This window comes from Nicotiana tomentosiformis, chromosome 9 (genome assembly GCF_000390325.3).
Source record: "Nicotiana tomentosiformis chromosome 9, ASM39032v3, whole genome shotgun sequence".
Classification (NCBI taxonomy): Eukaryota; Viridiplantae; Streptophyta; class Magnoliopsida; order Solanales; family Solanaceae; genus Nicotiana; species Nicotiana tomentosiformis.
The window spans coordinates 80,971,359-80,993,024 of NC_090820.1; the positions used below are offsets into that span (position 1 = coordinate 80,971,359).

A 21,666-nucleotide genomic window follows, 5' to 3' on the forward strand; every position below is an offset into this window, starting at 1 on the left:
AGATATCGGATTCAGACAGAGATTAGAGTATGATTGCAAGGATTCAAGGTAGGACTGCTTGGTCATCGCAGTTCCTTGGAGTCTTTCTATTTTATTGTACTGTTAATTTCTTATTCGATCAGTACTGTATATTCGCTCCTCGAGATAATTCCATGTATTCAGTTAGAGTTCGTAATTTAGAACTACCAGTCTTGGGAGGTTGTTATATTCATATTTGTTCCGCTGTTGGTTTTGATTACCTATTTAATTCATATTCAAAAAAAAATGGCCTCGAAATGTAATGAAAATCGGCTTACCTAGTCTTAGAGACTAGGTACCATCACGACGCCTGTGGTGGGATTTTGGGCCGTGACAACACCCAAATTCGATACTATTTTAGTGTAAATATTTTTTTAGGTCTAATATTAATATTTTAAATTTTTATCTTACTCTTAATAGGTTTTATTTGAAAAACAAATATATTAAAAACTACAAAAAATATTCACATTCTTAGGGTATAAGTTTATTTCTATTTATAAGAGAAAAGAAAATTTATAAAAAATATTTGATTTTTTTTAATTTGAATTCAAATAAGTAAGCTATGGTATCTTTTCTTAGTAGTATTTAAATTATATGTAAATATTTAGTTTTTTTTCAAATATATTTTCTTAGTCTAAAAGAAGTGGGTTCAAATTTTTATTATGTATCTTACTTTATTTTTTAGAAGTAAATAAAATAACATAAAATAAAAAAAGATCCTAGCTAAACCTACAGCCCTAACCCCCTAAGAATTTCTTTCCCCATGATCTGCTCCTTTCCCTAATCCCCACGGTCCCTCACGTCCCCTCTCCCTACTCACAGCACACACCTCACAATCCCCCCCACGTTCTCACTCTTCTTCTCCATCAACACACACACTGTTACACATTCTCTATATAAGTCATACATTTTAGATTAGTAGGGGGAGAGATTTTTTAAAAGGCAATGAAACTTAGAGGAAACAGAAGGAAAATAACGTTGAAAAAGAGGAAAGAAAAGACTTTTTAAAAGAAAGAGAAAATATTGTTTTAGAAAAAAAAAATCTGGTGAGATTAAGAAAAGGAGTTCTTCGTTCGTGACTTTTGGTTCGAGGTTGCGGTTACTTTGTACGGTCACATTTAGCGATATTGGATTTGAGCTGTAGCGAATTTTCTTTCTTGTATTACTGGAGCTCTTTTACTAAGGTCCCAATTCTATCGTCCTTCATTTTTGTTTCTTATATTTCTTACATAAATTCAGAACATGATGATTGGTTCCCTTTATTAGTTTTTTTTTTTTTTGCCTTAATCTACTGATTTTCTTTCTGAGCATGTGTCTTTGAGTTATCGTTACTATCTTTGAGTTTGTTCGGTGAAAGATTTCTAAAAATAAAAAAATAAAAAAAAAAATCATGTGGCATTAAGGTTAAAAATGGTGATGAAGATATATATGAAAGTTTTGGGCCTAGTTTCCTTGGCCAGTTAAGTTTGGATAAAATTATGCTATATTATTCCTAAGTCATAAATGGGTTAACTTTTTCTAATCATTCTTGTGAATAGGCCATGAAATATAATAAATTTTTTCTTTATAAGATTGTAGTAAGTTGCTTTTATATAAAGATATTTTTTTTCTTACCTGAATATACGTTTACAATTGTTAACTACTTAGCCATGAAAACTGAAAACTTTCAAGTGTTAATTTAGTAGGAATATATTTTTTTTTTTTAAAAAGGGGGGAAAGAAAGATTATGCGCCGAGGAAAGATTATGTGCTTAAGATATATAGTCCATAAGTTGTGTCCGTTTTTTATGTTATATATGTAACTTGCTTGGAGTTGTTTTTTAATATTGAAAGATTTTAAAGTTTCATTCTTTTTACTGTTTTGCTCGGTTTTCTGTGTTAGAAAATTTTGTTACTTTGTATGGTGAAATATTTTTGTTTTCTGTTAACTTTGTTTTAAGAATGTAAGTACTTAATTCGGATTTTGAATCCTAAAATGCAAGAATGAAGAATGCTCACTGTTTTGCCGTGGAAATCCTTTTTGTTTGGTTTATGTCGTGTTTGTCAAAACCGTTGCAAGAAAAACAAAGCGTGGTAAAAGAAATTGTGAGGAAGCGAGATGAGTTAGGAATTAATTCAAGACTCATTGTAATAAGTAAAATATTAGTATAAATAAATGTTTTGGATCTAAAAAAAATAAATAAATAAATGGAATACTCTAAATACGCTAGAAAACTTTAGATGTACTTTAAATATTAACTCATGTATTCGTACCAGAATCTTGGATTGATATGCTTAAGTAATAAAAGGACCATGTGTGCATTCCCGTGTCTTGATACCTTTAAATAATTATGTTTTGACCATGTGTACATTCGCGTACCTTTGGTTTAACATCCAACTTCAAAGAAGTACTTTGTGTGCATACCGCATCTAAGTCAAAATAATTAAAAAGTACAAAAAAAATATTTAAGTAGTAATAGGCAAACCATAACTAATAAAATACAAGAATAGCAAAAAACAGATTTAACACTTACATTAGTCAATAAAGCGACCGTGCTAAAATCACGGGACTCGAGGGGTGCCTTACACCTTCCCTGCGGTCAACAGAATTCCTTACTCAGTCTTCTATTTTCGTAGACCATAAATTATTAGTCAAACCTTCCTTTTGATAAGGTACAAGATAAAAGGCGACTTTGAACACCAAAACTCTATTTCAAGTGGCGACTCCAAATAATAAATAATCTTTTTTCAAAATGTCACTTCAATCGAAAAAACTCTTCTAACTCAACCTCGTAATAGGGCTGCGTGGGGAAATAGGAGGTGTGACACAACCGATTGCCTTTTTATGCTTCCGTAGTAACTCCACAAGCATGTGTTCCTGTTCACCTGTCAAATTAGCAGCAATAATCACGGGAAAATCGTTAGTCTCCAAAAAAGCATATTTCAAATATGTCAGGAGTACTTTCAATTCCAGCTTCGGCTTGATCTTTTCTTTCTCGAATTCTTCTTTATCTACCACCTGGTTCTCATCTTCCAGTGCCTCAACTTCCTTTTTGATCTCAGGATCTTCATCATCCGTTGTGCTTGATTGACTAATGCATCTCTCTAATGAATCACCTACTAGCTTATCCAGCTTGTATTGTTCAGCTAACTCTCCCACCATATCTAGTTTGAGACAAGCATAGGCAAATGCCTCATCACATAGGTATTTCATCATTCTCTTCATTTGAAATACCATTTTTTTGTTTTCCACTCGTAGCATGAGTTGCCCTTCATATATATCAAGAATAGCCCGGCTAGTGTAAAGGAATGGTATCCCCAGGATTAGAGGTACCTCCTTATTCACTTCCATGTCTACTACGATGAAGTCTACTGGGAAGACAAATTTGTCCACCCTCACCAGAATATCCTCAATTATGCCCTCTGGTATGATCGTGGTCTGATAAGCTAGTTGTAAAGATACCGATACAGATTTGATCACTCCTAGTTCTCCTTCCAATTTCTTGAACACCGATAATGGCATCAAGTTAATAGATGCACCTGAATCGCACAAGGCCTTGTCAAAATTTTTGCTCCCTAATGAGTAGGGTATAGGGAAACTGCCAGGATCCCCACACTTTTGAGGAATTTTATTTTGTAGAATAGTACTGCAGTGGGCATTGAGTTTGACCACTTTCGTTTCCTCAAGCTTCCTTCTACTTGAAAGGATTTCTTTCAAGAATTTTGCATAGGCTGGCATCTGGGTGAGCACCTCGGTGAACGGGATGTTCACATACAACTGTTTCAGCATCTCCAAGAATTTCCCAAAGCATTTATCTAGTTTCTCTTGCTACATCTTTTGAGAAAAGGGTAACACTGGCATGTGCTTGCTTTCCTCAACTGCGCTGCTTAATTTCTGCTTATCAACCTCCTTGCTGCTAATATCCTCCTTAGGTAGAGATTCACCAATTTTTTGTTCTTCTGCTATCTTGGTTGAGTTGATCTCCTTCTAACCCTTGGTTTTGCAATGGGCTCTTCTAATGTTTTCCCACTCCTGAGAGACACAACCTTGATCGTCTCTTTTGGATTCTTCTTAGTGTCTGCTGGAAAAGTTCCCGGAGCCCTTTCTGATAACAATGATACGAGCTGCCCCATTTGTCTTTCTAGATTTCGGATGGTTGTGCCTTGCTCCCTAATAGTGGTCCCTTGAGTCTCAAATTTTTCATCTGATTTATTTATGAATGCCTTCATTAGATCTTCTAAAATTGAGTTGTTGGGTTGTGGAGGCTGGTATTTTGCCTTTGTTGGTTCTGGAAGCCAGGAGGTCATTGCACTGGTGCTATGGAATTTTGCTGTTGCCTTGAGTTCAAGCTACCATTTGAATAACTCCATGAGAAACCCGAATGTCTCTGTCCCATAGAATTAAAATTACCATCGCCTTGGTAGTTGCCTCTATTGAAATTCCCTAATAACTTAACTTCTTCTTCTGCGGTGAAGGTTTGGCACTCATGAGTTGGGTGTCCTAATCTATAGATGTCACATCCCACATATGGTTAATTTTGCACCTGAGCTATCGTCAGTTACTTGATGTCCTTAGCCATAGCTGCAATTTAGGCCTGCATTGCTACAGACGATTCTACTTGGTAAACCCCCGCTGAACTTCTTCGATCCCCTTGGTCAGTGGACCATTGTTTTGCGTCTTCAAATAGTTCATTTAGAAGTGTGAAAATCTCTTCTGGAGTTTTCTTCATCAGAGGACCATCAACCTGTCACGACCCAAAATCCAACAAGTTGTGATGGCGCCTAACTTAACCCGCTAGGTAAGCCAGTTATCAACTATCCAATTCCAATGAAATTTAACAAGACAATTAAGTAAAAGAAATATCTAAATCGTATACATTCCCCAAGGACTGCTAGTACAAATCATGAGCTTCTAAGATTAGAATTTACAAAGCTTGTATGAAATAAACACATCATCTGTTCGAAATGTACATAAACAGATTTTTATGAATCTAAGGCTACCATGAACAAGAGGCAGATACCACCGAAACGCGGGTACGTCTTCAATTCCATCTCCCGTCGATCATAGCAACATCAGCAACCAATATTTGCACGCAACGCACAGATGTGTAGTATGAGTACAACCGACCCCATGTACTCAATAAGTAACAAATCTAACCTTAGGTTGAAAGTAGTGACGAGCTGGAACAAAGGTCGGGTCCAACACCAATAGACAATAACAGTCCATAACAACATAAAGCAATGAATAAAAGAAGTAACTCAGAGATAGAATGCTCAGCTTAATCATGTTTTCTGAAAAATAGTTCTGCCTTTCAAGTATATCAGTGAAAACCCAAGTCATTTACCGAAGTTGCCAAAAATATGAGTAAGTTTGAAAACAGTAATTTTTCCCTAAAATCCTTTCAACCATATATAAGATGTTCCATTTTTATTTCCAGCTAGCAAGTGTAAAATACATCTCTATTCCCAAATGTCAACATGTGTGAGAAGTCATGAATGACGTGATATCGTACAGCATGAGAAAAAAATACACCTCTATGCCTCTTTGTCATATGTACATGTCAATGCAATGTATCTCAGAGATGAACTCATGTACTCACACTCTCAGAGTACTCAATCTCACTGTCTCACACTTTCCACTCATCATGCTCAATCACTCGGTACTGTATATGGCCAATCCGGCCCAGGGAAGATCCATCCCAGAATATATACATCAACTGACCATCAGTTACTCAGTACCGAGTAGGGCCAATCCAGCCTGGGGGGAAGATCCATCCCCAGGTATAAATGTTTCGGACAAGATCTATGTCCAGGGAAGATCCATCCCTTAATATAATCAATCGTGCTCACTGGGGGTATGTGCAGACTCCGGAGGGGCTCCTTCAGCCCAAGCGCTAAAGTCCGCACGGACAATTCACGTGCTATAGTATCAATATCTCAAAATCAGGCCATCGGCCTCACTCAGTCATCAACCTCTCCAGTCTCTCGGGCTCACAATGACATGAACTAGCCCAAAATGATGATATGATGTATTAATAAATTATAACAGAGACTGAGATATGATATGCAATGAATGAATATGACTGAGTATGACATTGCAATGTAATCAAATAACTCAACACCAGTAATGACCTCAGTGGGTCCCAATAGAATAAGCATGTAGCCTAGTCATGGTTTCTAACATGAATCACAGCTCGATAACTCTACTACGTAGAGATTTCATGATCATAGATAAGTCCAGGTAACTACATAGCACTACAGAAATAACGGAGTCACAGTTCACACTGTGCATGCCCATCACCTAGTATGTGCGTCACCTCAGCACCAAACACATAACACATATAGTCAAGGTTCATACCCTCAGCTTCAAGATTAGAAGAGTTACTTACCTCGAACAAGCCGAATCCAATGTCGAGCAAGCTAAACAATGCTCCAGAAATTTTATTCTGCACGTATCGACTTCTGAACAGCTCGAATCTAGGCACAATTAATTTGATTTAGTCCACATAACTTTTAGGAATTAATTCCATATCAAAATACTAATCTTTCCCACAAAACCCAAAATTATACTCAAAATTTTCCAGTAGGACCCACATCTCGGAACCCGACAAAACTTACAAAATATGAACTCACATTCAACCACGAGTCCAACCATACCAAATTTACCAAATTCCGACAACAACTCGACCTTAAAATCCCCAAATCTCACTTTCAAATCCTTAGGCCCAAATCCTCTAATTTCACCTCAAAAACACGTAATCTAGTCGAATACTCAATGATAATCCAATATTATTGACTAACAATGGTCTTAAGTGACTTACCACAAGTTTTCCCGTGAATTCTCTCTGAAAATTGCCTCCTCGTGTTGGAAATGTCCAAAAATGCCAAAATCCTGCAACCCCTCAGATTTTATTTTGTCCAGGGGTTTTCGCATCTGCGACTCACTAGGCCGCTTCTGCGGTTCCCGCTTCTGAGTCAAAGTTGCCGCTTCTGCGGCTTATTTCACTTCTACGGACAAGAGGTCTTCTTCTGCTACCTCGCATTTGTGGAACCCAAGCCGCTTCTACGATGAGGCCCCTCCTCTCTCACTTCCGCTTCTGCGATCAACTTGTCGCAGGTGCGAGTCCGCTTCTACGGTCCTGCGTGCGCACATGCGACCCTTGCCCTTGTCAAGCCAAGTCCGCGTCTGCGCAACCATGCTCGCTTCTGCGAGCTCGCACCTGCAGTCTCTCATGCGCAGGTGCGAAGACACCAGCAACAGAAAAATTCCAGCATTTCCTTAAGTCCGAATTTGATCCGTTAATCATCCGAAACTCACCCGAGACCCCCAGGACCTTAACCAAATATACCAACAAGTCCTACAATATTATACGAACTTAGTCAAGGCCTCAAATCACATTAAACAACGCTAAAACCATGAATCATACCGCAATTCAAGCTTAATGAAACTAAGAATTTTCAACTTCTACATTCGATGCCGAAACATATCAAATCAAGTCCGATTGACCTCAAATTTTGCACACAAGTCATAAACGACACAACAGACCTATTCAAATTTCCAGAATCGGATTCCATCCCCTATATAAAAAGGTCAACTCCCCGATCAAACTTTCAAGCTTAAATTTCTATTTTAGCCATATCAAGCCTAATTTAACTAAGGACTTCCAAATAATTTTCTGGGCACGCTCCTAAGTCCAAAATCACCATACGGACCTATTGGAATCATCAAAACTCTATTCCTGGGTCGTTTACACATAAGTTAACATCTAGTCAATCTTTTTAACTTAAGTTTCATCTTGGAGACTAAGTGTCTCAATTCATTTCAAAACCTCACCGGACCTGAACCAATTACCCCAGCAAGTCATACAACAATTGTAAAGCATAAATTGAGTAGTAAATGGGGGAACGGGGATTTAATACTCAAAACGACCGGTCGGATCGTTACATTCTCCCCCACTTAAATATACGCTCGTCCTCAAACGTGCCAAGGGTTGTTTCCAAGCCATCAAATCACTATTCCATCTTACCACGCACGTACCCGGGGGTGATCCCACTACACCCTATTCCAAATAGTCCTGACAACACAACATAATTGAAAGTCATTAATTTAACCTTAGTCCATAAACATTGGAATTCAATTTCCAACATTCAAAATTTCTTTACAAGACACGAATCTTACATCTACACACTGTATGAGTCTAAACAAGCTGTATCAAGCCATAACCATAACCCCAGATATAATCACATAACATACTACACAACTCGCATGCTCGCAACACCATTCCTGATCACAGTAACTACTCCAAACTAACCTGGTACTACTATTAAACCCCATATCAAGCCAAACCTCATTCCAAAACCTTCGTACACTGCTAATAATTAAAGAAACACACGGAATCTCATAACCCCTTATCAGATCAACAAGTCATGGAGCTCTCTCGCCCCAACCAGAACCATAATCACTTTCTAAGCCGACTCTCAATGTCATCCTCCCAAATATATTGTAATCAAACCTGATAGTACCCATTCTAGGTCCAATGACCACATATTATTAAACACAACTATCCCACAGACACGCCACACCAATATAACTTAAGCCACAACTACGAAATCCAGGTACCCAGAAATGGAAAATGTCTCAGAGAAGAGAACTGTATTGCAAGTTCAACAAGCACCACCACAACTGCAATGCTATAAGCTCATCATATATAGTAGACCAAGACCCATGAATCTAACAACGGTAACCAGCACTTCTAGAGCTCACTTTAACATCAACTGCACGACATGGTCACAGGCCTCCAGTCCCAGCATATCATACAAGAGCAATTAAACAAGTACACATGTATGTGATAATGAAATAAGATTCTCATGCTCCTGGACTGGTATAAATAACTCGCCATAGTGTAGGTATGTGCAAAGTCAGCTATCACAACTCAAACCGGCAAGTTAACGCAGAAATAGTAACTACCAAGCTTTTTCAGGGAATTAGCCTCTTTAAGAATAGCCCAGATAGTTCTCCACAAAGGTACGAATACGAGAAACGTTATAACTTTATGCTTAACAGTCAACTCTAGGCATATCATAGCCTAAGCATTCTTTCGAGTATGAATACTTGCCCCGATGCCCGCACATGGGCTCAAACCTTACCTATATGCAAACTCATAGCGCGTAGCTATGACAAATATTTAACATAACTAGTGCCTCCACTGAGTTTAAATAAAATACTCACCTCAAACAGGTCGCAACCCTGAAACAATATGCTTCTGAGAACTCCCAGTTTCCAAATTTATAGGACACATGAATCATCATAACTGATCCCAATTCTAGCATTCGAATTACTAACACATCTTTCATGCACGATCATCCTACGAGGAATACTTCCATAATTCTTCCGTGCCACATAGAAATAATTTGAATATCAGCAGTCTATCAACCATGTGAGTACTATAATACCGACGAACATCCGTAAGTTAAAACACAATGCCCCTTCTAAAATGTGCATCCTTCTCCGAAATTACCGAGCAATTATAACATTCGTCTAAATAATTGAAACTGACCACTCTACCCAAACTTCATGACCTTCCCTTCAAGACTAAACTGCCATCTTGTACATGTAAATCTTAACCCCGCATAACACACCACATCGAATTACCCAAAAGAACCGAGCATACCATTACCATACTGGTCTAGCCTACTACCCAGTTGTCCTATTTTCTCCGAGTTTCTTCTGAATTACCTCAAGTTGACACTTCTCCTTGTTAGAACACTACGATCCTTACCCAAAGCTCACTACAAATACTAACATAAAATCCCATCACCCTAAGGCCTGTAAGTTACTGTATTCTTCTTAAGCACCCCCATAGTACCACAACCGAAATGCCCGCTCTGAAAATACCTTATGTGAATTTAAAATTATTCCTTTTTCCTTTCTTATACCGAAATATATATTCCATAGTCATACAGAATCACCGCAAGTTCCTACACTATCCAATGTAAATAATCGATTCTAGAGATATACGAATTCGAAAAATTTTCAATTGCCACTTATACATTTTTGAATCCATTAGCACCTTCTCGAGAGTCACCCACTTTGCTCAATTCTAAATTGCATCGCCCAAACGGGCTGAAAGACACGTGCCCAATTAGTACAGCAACACTCAAAGAGGTAACCCTGCCTTAACACCACTGATCAAATTCATACTCGTGCGCACTACATCTTTCACAAATAACAACTCACTCATCCCATAATTTTTATTTACTCATAAAGCGAAATATAACCCGTATTTAGGAATTTCAGTATCGAGTCATCCTCGATCTCAACTTCTGCAAATCATAACTAATCCACAAGTATGCCTCAGACCAAAACTAAAATTTAATATATAACCATGAAATTAAGCCGTCCGGAGCAGGCTTTCCCACTTGGCTCAAAGATAAAGAACAAAACGTTTCATAACCCACAATACCCATACTCTATTACTGCCATAATACCGCAGTCAGTTCAACAAAAATTATTCTTAATTTCATGCAACACCAACCATAAGATAACTCAATCATCCGCTAAACTCGCATTTATTCTCTTGACAGCCAAGTCAACTTTCTCAATCGGATTCAAATTCAAATCTCAACACATACCCCACTGGTAGATAAGAAACTCTCCACTCACATTATAAGGAACACACTTACGTAGATTACTCCGCAGGGGATAACCCACATGCTTAGACTCAAATTGGTATCTTGTAATACCCTTTCGCACGCACTATTACTATGCAATCATTTAGTCTATTTAAGTCCAAACTCATTAACAAGACATGAGAATTTAATTTATCCCAAAATTTAGCAACGTGATAGATCCTTCAAAACACTCATACTCGAGATTGTACGTCACATCAAAATGAAAATCAAGCACCCAATGGCCCCTCCTTTATATTTCAAGGAAACACTTCTCGTCACATTCAAATCGTCTTAACACATCTCGCTGTCACATCATACTCATCACAAAGCCATTTCACCACTCATCAAGCCACAAATTCCACTCGTAGGGGCATTATCGGACTTATAAGTCCAAAAGCACGTGATCACACAACAAAATTCCCCGTGCTCAAGCCACAGTCATAACCCGGCCTCAAGTCTTCCAGACTGGCCCATCATTAGCATACAGAAATCACATCTCGCACTTCATCCATGGAATCACAAGTCGTCGACGCACAGTTGATACCGAGCTCTCATGTGCGCATATGAATGCGTGGAAGGAATTTCAAAGAGTTACACTTCAAGTTGAATCAATATTGCACGATAAGGAAAGAAATATGGGAAGTTAATCCTAAATGCCTTGTAGCCTCTCGAAGATAAGTACGGACGTCATCATACCGATCTCAAGACTCTACTAGATACTTTCTCATGACTTGTAAAACCTATGAACCTAGCGCTCTGATACCACCTTATCACGACCCAAAATCCATCTAGTCGTGATGTCACCTAACCCAACCCGCTAGGTAAGCCAGTTATCAACTATCCAATTCCAATGAAAATTAACAACACAATTAAGTAAAAGAAATATCTAAATCTTATACATTCCCAAGGACTAGTAGTATAAATCATGAGCTTCTAAGATTAGAATTAATAAAGCTGGTATAAAATAATTACATCATCTGTTCGAAATATACATAAATAGATTTTTATGAATCTATGGCTACCATGAACAAGAGGCAGCCACCACCGGAACGTATGTACGTCTTCAATTCCAGCTCCCGTTGAACACAGCAACATCAACAACCAATATTTGCACGCAAGGTGTATAAGTGTAGTATGAGTACAACCGACCTCATGTACTCAATAAGTAACAGACCTAACCTTAGGTTGAAAGTAGTGACGAGCTGGAACAAAGGAGGTCGGGTCCAATACCAATAGCCAACAACAATCCATAACAACGTAAAGAAAGGAATAAAATAAGTAACTCGGAGATAGAATTCTCAACTTAATCATGATTTCTAAAAAATAGTTCTGCCTTTCAAGTATATCAGTGAAAACATAAGTCATTTACCGAAGTTGCCAAAAATATGAGTAAGTTTGAAAACAAATTTTTCCCAAAAATCCTTTCAACCATAGATAAGATGTTCCATTTTTCTTTCCAGCTAGCAAGTGTAAAATACATCTCTATGCCCAAATGTCAACATGTGTGAGAAGTCATGAATGACGTGATATCGTACATCATGAGAAAAATACACATCTATGCATGTATGTTATGTATACATGTCAATGCAATGTATCTCAGAGATGAACTCATGTACTCCCACTCTTAGAGTACTCATTCTCACTGTCTCACACTTTTCACTCATCATGCTCAATCACTCGGTACTGTATATTGCCAATCCGGCCCAAGAAAGATCCATCCCAAAATTTATACATCAACTGACCATCAGTCACTCAGTATCGAGTAGGGCCGATCAAGCCCGTTAGGAAGATCCATCCCCAGGTATAAATGCTTCGGACAAGATCCATGTCCAGGGAAGATCCATCCCTCAATATAAATCAACCGCGCTCACTGGGGGTGTGTGCAGACTCTGGAGGGGCTCTTTCAGCCCAAGCGCTAAAATCCGCACGGACAACTCATGTACTATAGTATCAATATCTCAAAATCAGGCCCTCGGCCTCACTCAGTCATCAACCTCTCCAATCTCTCGGGCTCACAATGACATGAACTAGCCCAAAATGATGATATGATGTATCAATAAATTATAACAGAGACTGAGAAATGATATGCAATGAATGAATATGATTGAGTATGACATTGCGATGTAATCAAATAACTCAACACCAGTATGACCTCAGTGGGTCCTAACAAAATAAGCATGTAGCCTAGACATGATTTCTAACATGAATCACAGCTCGATAACTCTAGTATGTAGAGATTTCATGATCACAGATAAGTCCAGGTAAATACACAGTACTACAAAAATAACGGAGTCATAGTTTACACGGTGCACACCCACACACCCGTCACCTAGCATGTGCGTTACCTCAACACCAAACACATAACATGTATAGTCAGGGTCCATACCCTCAGCTCCAAGATTAGAAGAGTTACTTACCTCGAACAAGCCGAATCCAATGTTGAGCAAGCTAAACAATGCTCCAGAAATTCCATTCTGCACGTATCGACTTCTGAATAGCTCGAATCTAGGCACAATTAATTTGATTCAGTCCACACAACTTATAGGAATTAATTCCATATCAAAATACTAATTTTTCCCACAAAATCTGAAACTTCACTAAAAAATTGCCAGTGGAGCCCATGTCTCGGAACCCGAGAACAATTACAAAATATGAACGCCCATTCAACCACCAGTTTAACCATACCAAATTTACCAAATTCCGACAACAACTCGACCTTAAAATCCCCAAATCTCATTTTCAAATCCCTAGGGCCAAATCCTCTAATTTCACCCCAAAAAATATGTAATCTAGTCGAAATACTCAATTATAATCAAATATTATTGACTAACAATGGTCAAAAGTGACTTATCTCAAGTTTTTCCGTGAATTCTCTCTGAAAAATCGCCTCAACTCGTGTTGGAAATGTCCAAAAATGCAAAAATCCCGCAACCCCTCTGATTTTATTCTGTCTAGGGGTTTTCGCATCTGCGGCTCACTAAGCCACTTCTACGGTTCCCGCTTCTGCATCGAAGCTGCCGCTTCTGTGGCTTATTTCGCTTCTGCAGACAAGAGGTCCTCTTCTGCAGCCTCGCATTTGCGGAACCCAAGCCGCTTCTGCGATGAGGCCCCTACTCTCTCACTTCTGCTTCTGCGATCAACTCGTCGCAGGTGCGAGTCCGCTTCTTCGGTCCTGCGTGCGCACCTGAGACCCCTGCCCTTGCCAAGCCAATTCTGCTTCTGCGCAACCATGCTCACTTTTGTGAGCTCGCACATGCGATCCCTCATGCGCATGTGCGAAGACACCAGTAACAGAAAACTTCCAGCATTTTCTTAAGTCCGAATTTGATCCGTTAATCATCCGAGACTCACCCGAGGCCCCCGGGACCTCAACCAAATATACCAACAAGTCCCAAAATATTATACGAACTTAGTCGAGGCCTCAAATCACATCAAACAATGCTAAAATCACGAATCATACCCTAATTCAAGCTTAATGAAACTAAGAATTTTTAACTTCTACATTCGATGACAAAACCTATCAAATCAAGTTCGATTGACCTCAAATTTTGCACACAAGTCATAAACGACATAACAGACCTATTCAAATTTCCAGAATCAGATTCCGACCCCGATATCAAAAGGTCAACTCCCCGGTCAAACTTCCAATCTTAAATTTCTATTTTAGCCATTTCAAGCCTAACTTAACTACAGACTTCCAAATAATTTTTCGTACATGCTCCTAAGTCCAAAATTATCATACGAACCTATTAGAATCATCAAAACTCTATTCTGTGGTTGTTTACACATAAGGCAATATCCGGTCAATCTTTTCAACTTAAGTTTCATCTTGGAGACTAAGTGTCTCAATTCATTTTAAAACCTCACCGGACCCGAACCAATTACCACGTGAAGTCATACAACAACTGTAAAGCATAAATTGAGCAGTAAATTGGGGAACGAGGATGTAATACTCAAAATGATCGATCGGGTCGTTACACAACCGCACTATTCAACAATCTCATTGATGACAGGTTTAACCCGTCCTAGAAATCTTGGAGTTTTATCCATTGCTCCATTCCGTTATGAGGGCACCTCCGCAAAAGCTCCTTAAATCTTTCCCATGCCTCGAACACTGTCTCCCATTCACCTTGGCTGAAATTGTGAATCTCCTTCCTCATCTGTCCAGTCTTAGCAGCAGAGAAATATTTTTCTAAGAACTTGGTAGTCATCTCCTCCCACGTACGTATTGACCCTGTAGGTAGACTTCTCAACCACTGCTTTACATCATCCTTAAGTGAGAAAGGGAATGCTCTGAGATAGATTGCATCATGTGATGCTCTGTTGTAGCGGAATGTGTTCATAATTTCGTCGAAGTCCATCAGATGGTTATTGGGATCTTCATTGGGTTTGCCTCTAAAAATGCAGTTGGTCTGAATGGGGTGGATGACTCCCTGCTTGAGTTCAAAATTACTGGCATTAATGGGTGGGGGGCTCACACTAGATTGTTGTTGGTTGTACACCGGCCTGGCATAATCTCCTAGAGACCTCCCATGCCTGGGAGTTACATTTTCAAATTCATCTTCGACCATGGTTTGGTTAAGATTGAACCTTCCATCCTCGTCGATTGTTTCATCCGCAGCTCTACGGGCTGCTTCAGCTGCTAACCGTGCATCATGTTGTTGAGTTGCCTCTCTCGCAGCTAGGTTCACGTCCTATTGTTGTTCACCATTGTATTTCGAGTCGAAGTCTGACCCAACAACAATCCGCTTGATTCTTTCTCCCTTCTCAACTGTCGCATGTGGTTGTCTTATTCTGGATCATATGACACTAATTCCTTGGAAGAGGATCGAGTCATACACCACTGAAATTAACCTGCTGCTTGTACACACATAAGAAGAGCGTAAAAAAGAAGAATAAAATAAAATTGTTCCTCAATTAGCACCAAAAATTATTTCAAACAATATTAGTCGTCAATCCCCAACAACGACGCCAAAATTTGAAGAGCGCAAAATCGGTGTATAAAACTTAGGCTCGCTAGTCAAAGATATTATAGTATTAAAAGTTTGCACATGGATTGGTTTAAATAATATTTTATTAAATTTTCAGCTTAACACTATCTAGGAAAATAAACTTTTGATTCAAGTTATTACCGACTAATAATAAAAACTAAGATTATCGATTGTGAGAAAATAATAGAATTTTAGTGACTAAGTAGCAAAGAATGAATATCAAGGTGAGAAGTAAGGGTTGTGACAAGATATGTGATCAACTATTATTCTGGGTACTCCGTGCTAAGTTCACTCTTAACTTTTATTGACTCTTTTGATTTCAATAGATGGTTAGGCTACCTTAAGAATTCAAATTCTTCTTCCGAATGAATGAGAGTTTCGTTGACCAACCTAATGGCAGGTTCTATGAACATATGCAAAAATACATTGAATGAATGATCTTACGAAGAACGTCTCTCGACTATTCTTCTGTATTGGATCAATTGATAACTCTCTAAGATCTTTCGATTACCTATGAGAGGCGTAAAATTTACCCAAACAAGATAACCTAATATGAATTGCAGCAACACTTCTCTTTGGATTAAAGTAAAACCACAATTAGCCTTGCCATTCAATTAATAACTCACTTAACGAATTCAAGCAACTAACATAGAGTAAACCCCAAACAATAGTCAAATCACAATATATATCAATAACCCTAAGAAAGATTACTCCACAATGGAGAAGTTGTTTATCACAAGAGTATTAGAAGAACAAGAAGACATTACAATTCCCAAAATCAACTAAATTTCCGTATTGAATGAATTGGATGAAGTATTTAGAGTCTCTATTGTTTCCTTGCCTTTTTCTCTCCAAAAGTAGCTCCAAAATCCGAGATACCTTGTTTTGAGACGAGTTAGGCTTTATATAGGTCAAAAAGAGTCGCCTTTGAATTTACAAAAATAAGCCTGGGTAAAGTTCCCAGAAGCGGACGTGCGCGGTCGCGCACCTGGAGGTGTGACCGCGCACCTCTGGCAGTACACTGCGCCACTTGCGCGCTAGGGGTCTCTCATGCGCGGTCGCGCATCAGGGGTTTTTTCCTGCTCAACTCTTTTTCCTCCCACTAAGTGCACTATTCGTCCATTGATACCCTCCGCATCACTTGTACTGAAAAATAACATATTAGACTCAAACCTGACCAAATCTCTATCGAATCAGCCAAAACATAGACACAAAGTGGGCATAAATAATAAGTAACTTTAAGCTCATCAAAGAAGGCTTAAGAAGGAGGAAATAAATACAGTTTGGACAAGTACAAGGATGAAAAACGACACCCGTAAAGGTTGAGTGGGAAACTCACTTTTCGGGATAAGTATAGGGAGCAACTTATGTACTTTCCCATTATTTAATACACATTCACAATTTAATTTAATTAATAAATTAATAATTATTTATATATCAATTAAATTACAGTAAATGTCGGATATGGATAAACGTTTTCGTTCAAGATAACCAAGTCGTCCTTGTTGGATGTAGATTAACTTGCCTTTCGGCCCATTGCCCCACACAATAGGACAACTAGCTGCACTTTGAGTCTTTGACTGGCATTTCCCTTCTTCCTAGCTAGTTCTCAGTTTCAAATAGTTTCTTCAACTTCCGACAACGTATGCGCCAAATTCGATTTTCCAAGGCTACGTTAATTTCTGACATTATCCTCTATCGACTATCAATTCAACTAACTGAAAATAACAAACAGTAAAGCAACCCCAACTCTTTCGGAACCAGCCACCTCAGATATATGTGGCGACACGATTAGGTAAACAAGTTACCTTAATTCAGCTGTTCTAATTTCGGTAATATATCGACGTCAGTAACTTTATCCAAAACACCTCGAATTATTATGTTAAGTTGATCTCTAACAAATATAAATAATAATTATTATCATTGAAGCTTTCTTTAATTAACACGTGTTAAGCTTGTCAAATAATCGACTCAAATCCACGTCTCTATAGTCAATCGCATATCTTAGGACTAATTTTCTAGTAATCAAACGGTGGTGACAAATTTCATTACATATGAAAATCATTTTCCTATATAATTTTCTTGAGAAATTTGCGTTTTTAATTACTCAAATACCCCTATGATATAATATTTTCATTATGAACCTGGTGTCATATTGCGCGAATATTCATTTTTAATTCCTTTAGTGTAGTGGGCATTGGGTTTTTTTTTTTTTGGGGGGGGGGGGGGGGGGGGGGGTATAGGGATCAGGCGACCTATATAAATTCAGGGAATTTACAACATTTCTCCTCATCAGTTTAAGGTTTTATTAACCCATGAAAAACAATTACAGTTCTTGAAACCATTCAATAATGGCGTTCAAGAAAACACTACCGGAGCGCATTTTTAGTGCATATAAATTCACTGCTCCATCCTCAACAACTTGTCGTATTGCTTCCTCATCCATGTTGGCAAAATCCCCGGTTTCTCCTAATCCTGAAAAAAATATAACCCGGGATGCCGGAGACAGTGGTTTATTCCGGCGATTCCTCCACCAATCACTGGCATCCTCTCCGGAACTCCGGTCACTACCCACCGGAGAAAAGCTTCGTGAAAAGCTACGGGGGATGGACATTACAAGAGATAGAATCAGACTTAACGGACTCGTGCCGCCAACACAACGTTGGCCGGAGTTGGAGCAATTAGGAGTGATGGATGCAAGAAAGCTATTAAGGTTTGTTAAATTACGCAACCATTTCATCAACGAAATTTATGTCGTAAGAGAGAATACTTTAGACTGTTAAAGGAATGATAGTTTTTAATTACTTTGATTGCATTACATCTCATTTAGGTTATCACAGCTTGAGATGGTGAAAGCAAGGTTAAGGAAAATTAATAAGAACTGGATTTTGTGCTCGGAATTTCATCAAATCTGTAACGAAACCTGTTCGGACGTTGATCAAGGCTTAGAATTTGCTAAGATGTTGGACGAGTCGGGAGATGTGATTGTTTTGGGGAACGTAGTTTTTCTCCGGCCTGACCAGGTTAGTTTATCTTCCTAATTTTGTTATATCTTGTGGTGATGGATAAAGATAAGATCAAGTGCACTGCATTACCTACAAATATAATAAGATGTTTCTTAATTTTATAAGAATAAGAATTTTTTTTTTGTTTAAAAAATCCGAAAACTGATAAAGCTTTCATCTATTTCTGTATTTGGTACATTGTTTTCTTCGACAGGAAAGTGAAAGAGAGTCACTCCAGATCTCTAAATTCAGATGGTGACTTTTTAAAGGTGTGGATCAGTTGGGCCGTTTTGAAAGACGAAAAATACCCTCTTGAACATCTCAGATTTAATTAATAATATTATTTCCAAATAGACAAAATTAGGAAAAACATGAACTTGGGATTTTTTTTTCGGTCGATGAGAAAGAGAGATTAATGGAAGAGATCCGAGTTTTGTGGAGTCCAAAGCTAGCAAATCCCACACTATAAACAAAGATAAAGACTATTCCCTCTTCTTGGATAAAGAGTAACTGAAGTACCAACAAACTTTAGGCCGTAAGTTTGATATCTTCGTTTGTCTAAATAGGCAGATCATCATCCTGGTAAAAACTTCTATATACACTACTTCCGTTTCAGTTTATATGAACCTATTTCCTTTTTGATCCGTTTCAAAAAGAATAATCCCTTTCTAAATTTGGAAACAATTTTGCTTAACTTACAATTCTAACTTTAATGAGAAATTTTTATAACAACACAAATACTCTAGGCCCCTTTTTGAATTGTTTAGGACCACAAATTTCAAAAGTCTTCATTTTTTCTTAAACTCCGTGCCCAATTAAACAGGTTTATATAAATTTGAATGGAGGGAGTAACAATTTAAATAAACGTATTTATTTATATTAAGTGAAATTAGTAATATCAAAAAATAAGGCAAGTAACCGATTACAACATATTGAATACATTGATGATAAGGTAAACTTCTTTTTATTGTCGGTACAAAGGCAAATATCAAAAACTTTTACTCAATGGGTTCCATTTATGTTCTTATCACTAAACCTATCCATCTTACTCTTAAAATTATGGATTTAGAATCTAATATATCTCAATTTTAGTGATTTTCTTACATAGGTATATGTAGGCTTCATGTTAAAAATACTGAGTTCGTTAGGAATGTGAGGTGGATGTAGTGGCGGAGCTAGAGAAGTAAATGCGGTTTCGGACGAAGCTAGTAACTTTTGCTTAAATCTTGTATTTATATTAAAATATTCACAAAATATGTATAAACATTTAATTGTGAACCTAGTAACTAAAACGAATAATGGGTTAAGTGACAAATTCAGAACCCATAAATTTTAAATCCTGGCTCCGCATGGTGGATGTAGTGTTAGTGTAAAGTCTTTTGTCCTTGTTTTTTGGTTACAGGTGGTAAAAGCAATGCAAGAACTAATGCCGATGCCCTTAGCCAACCCAAATCATGAAATAGGAATAATGGAGGAGCAAAAAGCAGCTATTGACAAGAAAGCAGAATCATTGGTACGTAGAGAAATGTGGTGTGGACTAAGCTTCTTCGTACTTCAGACAGCAGCGTTCATGCGGTTCACTTTTTGGGACTTAACATGGGATGTCATGGAACCCATTTGTTTCTACGTAACATCTATATATTGCATGGCTGGTTATGCTTTCTTCCTTAAAACGTCCAAAGAACCTTCTTTTGAAGGTTTCTTTAAGGCACGTTTTAGTACGAAGCAAAAACAACTCATGAAACTTCATAAGTTCGATCACCAAAGGTATAATGAGCTACGGAGAGCCTACTATCCTCATTCAGCATCACTTAATTAATGGTAATCTCAGCGGGTACCTGAATTTCTTCTGCAGAAACAACAACGAGATTAATCTCAACCTCTTCTATGCTACAAATTAAGGAAACATATAAAAAAGATTATGTTACACCAATTTTTCTTCTTCCACTTATTTTTATTAACCTTTAAGTAATATCGGCTAATGTACATGTGAGTGATGAGGCCTAGGAACTTTCTATCCGGATGTCTATTTTACAATATTTTGCTAATAATTTATGATTATTATTTATAATAATATATGATTTATAAAATGGTAAGCCAATATCAAGCCTCCTGGATATGGGTTCATCTAAATCCATACATATAGGAAAAATGAAGTAGTTCTATTTTTTTTGTCCGACTCACATTATTCTCTAATTCTTCCTAATGAATTAGTTACTAGTCAATAGATTGAGGATTTGGGAGCCTTGGTATCGTCGTGACTAGTTCAACTAATTTTTCCTTTCCAGTTGTATATTTATTTCCCCTTTATTTTATTCCAGTTACTCTTATGCACAATTTGCTTGTCTGAAGAAATGATATTGACTATTATGATCTTAGTCATCAGAGTTCTGCAACTTTGACGGTAAAAAAACATAGCTTTGAGTATTTATAAGAGTTTCACTCTGGAATCACATAATCGCTTGTACCAACCTTATCATAAAGTAATCTGAAATTAAGAAGGAGGGTTCCTTTTTATAGGATGGAGGGAAGAAAATAATTTCTTGAATCATTGCAAGTGCATTTTTACCTAGAAGAGGAGGAAACTCTAAATGAGATAGATAAAGCAAAGGTTAACTGCTTTCCAAAGATCTGTAGACAACTAGCCTAGAAAATTAGAGGGTGGATAGGAACCAACAGATCTTCAACAATGTAGATAGAAAGAATGTGATGTTTGAAGTTAATAATTTGTTTTAAATGTTTAAATATCTTAAATTGCTAAGGATTTATTTATACATATATATATATATATATATATGTATAAATATATGTTTTATGATCTCTTTTGTTTAAAGTTAATTATTTCTTATGTTTTGTTCTAAGATCTCTTATATCACCGGTTTAAAGTTTCTACCGTAACTAGTTAAATTTTTTTTCTAATGTGTGATTGAATATATAGGAAAACATGCATGATGATCCACTACACATGTGAAGTTAGAATACAGTTTTAAAATATTTCAAAAT

The 21,666-nt window shown here is 37.6% G+C and overlaps 2 protein-coding genes across 2 annotated transcripts; one reads left to right on the top strand and one right to left on the bottom strand.

The window, feature by feature from the left end:
• Positions 1-2,775: 2,775 nt before the first annotated feature.
• Positions 2,776-4,304, bottom strand: LOC104117366 (uncharacterized). The gene is made up of 2 exons (XM_009628413.1): positions 3,990-4,304; positions 2,776-3,825 (listed from the first exon to the last, which is right to left on the bottom strand). Exons 1-2 carry the CDS (start codon positions 4,302-4,304, stop codon positions 2,776-2,778), a joined length of 1,365 nt encoding a protein of 454 aa, XP_009626708.1.
• Positions 4,305-17,929: 13,625 nt separating this feature from the next.
• On the top strand, positions 17,930-20,753 carry LOC104117357 (calcium uniporter protein 2, mitochondrial-like). The gene is made up of 3 exons (XM_070185668.1): positions 17,930-18,371; positions 18,489-18,681; positions 20,066-20,753. Exons 1-3 carry the CDS (start codon positions 18,010-18,012, stop codon positions 20,480-20,482), a joined length of 972 nt encoding a protein of 323 aa, XP_070041769.1. The 5' UTR covers positions 17,930-18,009; the 3' UTR covers positions 20,483-20,753.
• Positions 20,754-21,666: the final 913 nt, after the last annotated feature.

Coding starts and splice junctions, on each gene's coding strand:
- LOC104117366 (XM_009628413.1), bottom strand. CDS start 4,304: ATGACCTCCTGGCTTCCAGAACCAACAAAGGCAAAATACCAGCCTCCA. Junction 3,826..3,989: donor AGCCCATTGCAAAACCAAGG/GTTAGAAGGAGA, acceptor CAAAAGATGTAG/CAAGAGAAACTAGATAAATG.
- LOC104117357 (XM_070185668.1), top strand. CDS start 18,010: ATGGCGTTCAAGAAAACACTACCGGAGCGCATTTTTAGTGCATATAAA. Junction 18,372..18,488: donor GATGCAAGAAAGCTATTAAG/GTTTGTTAAATT, acceptor CATCTCATTTAG/GTTATCACAGCTTGAGATGG. Junction 18,682..20,065: donor TTTTTCTCCGGCCTGACCAG/GTTAGTTTATCT, acceptor TTTTGGTTACAG/GTGGTAAAAGCAATGCAAGA.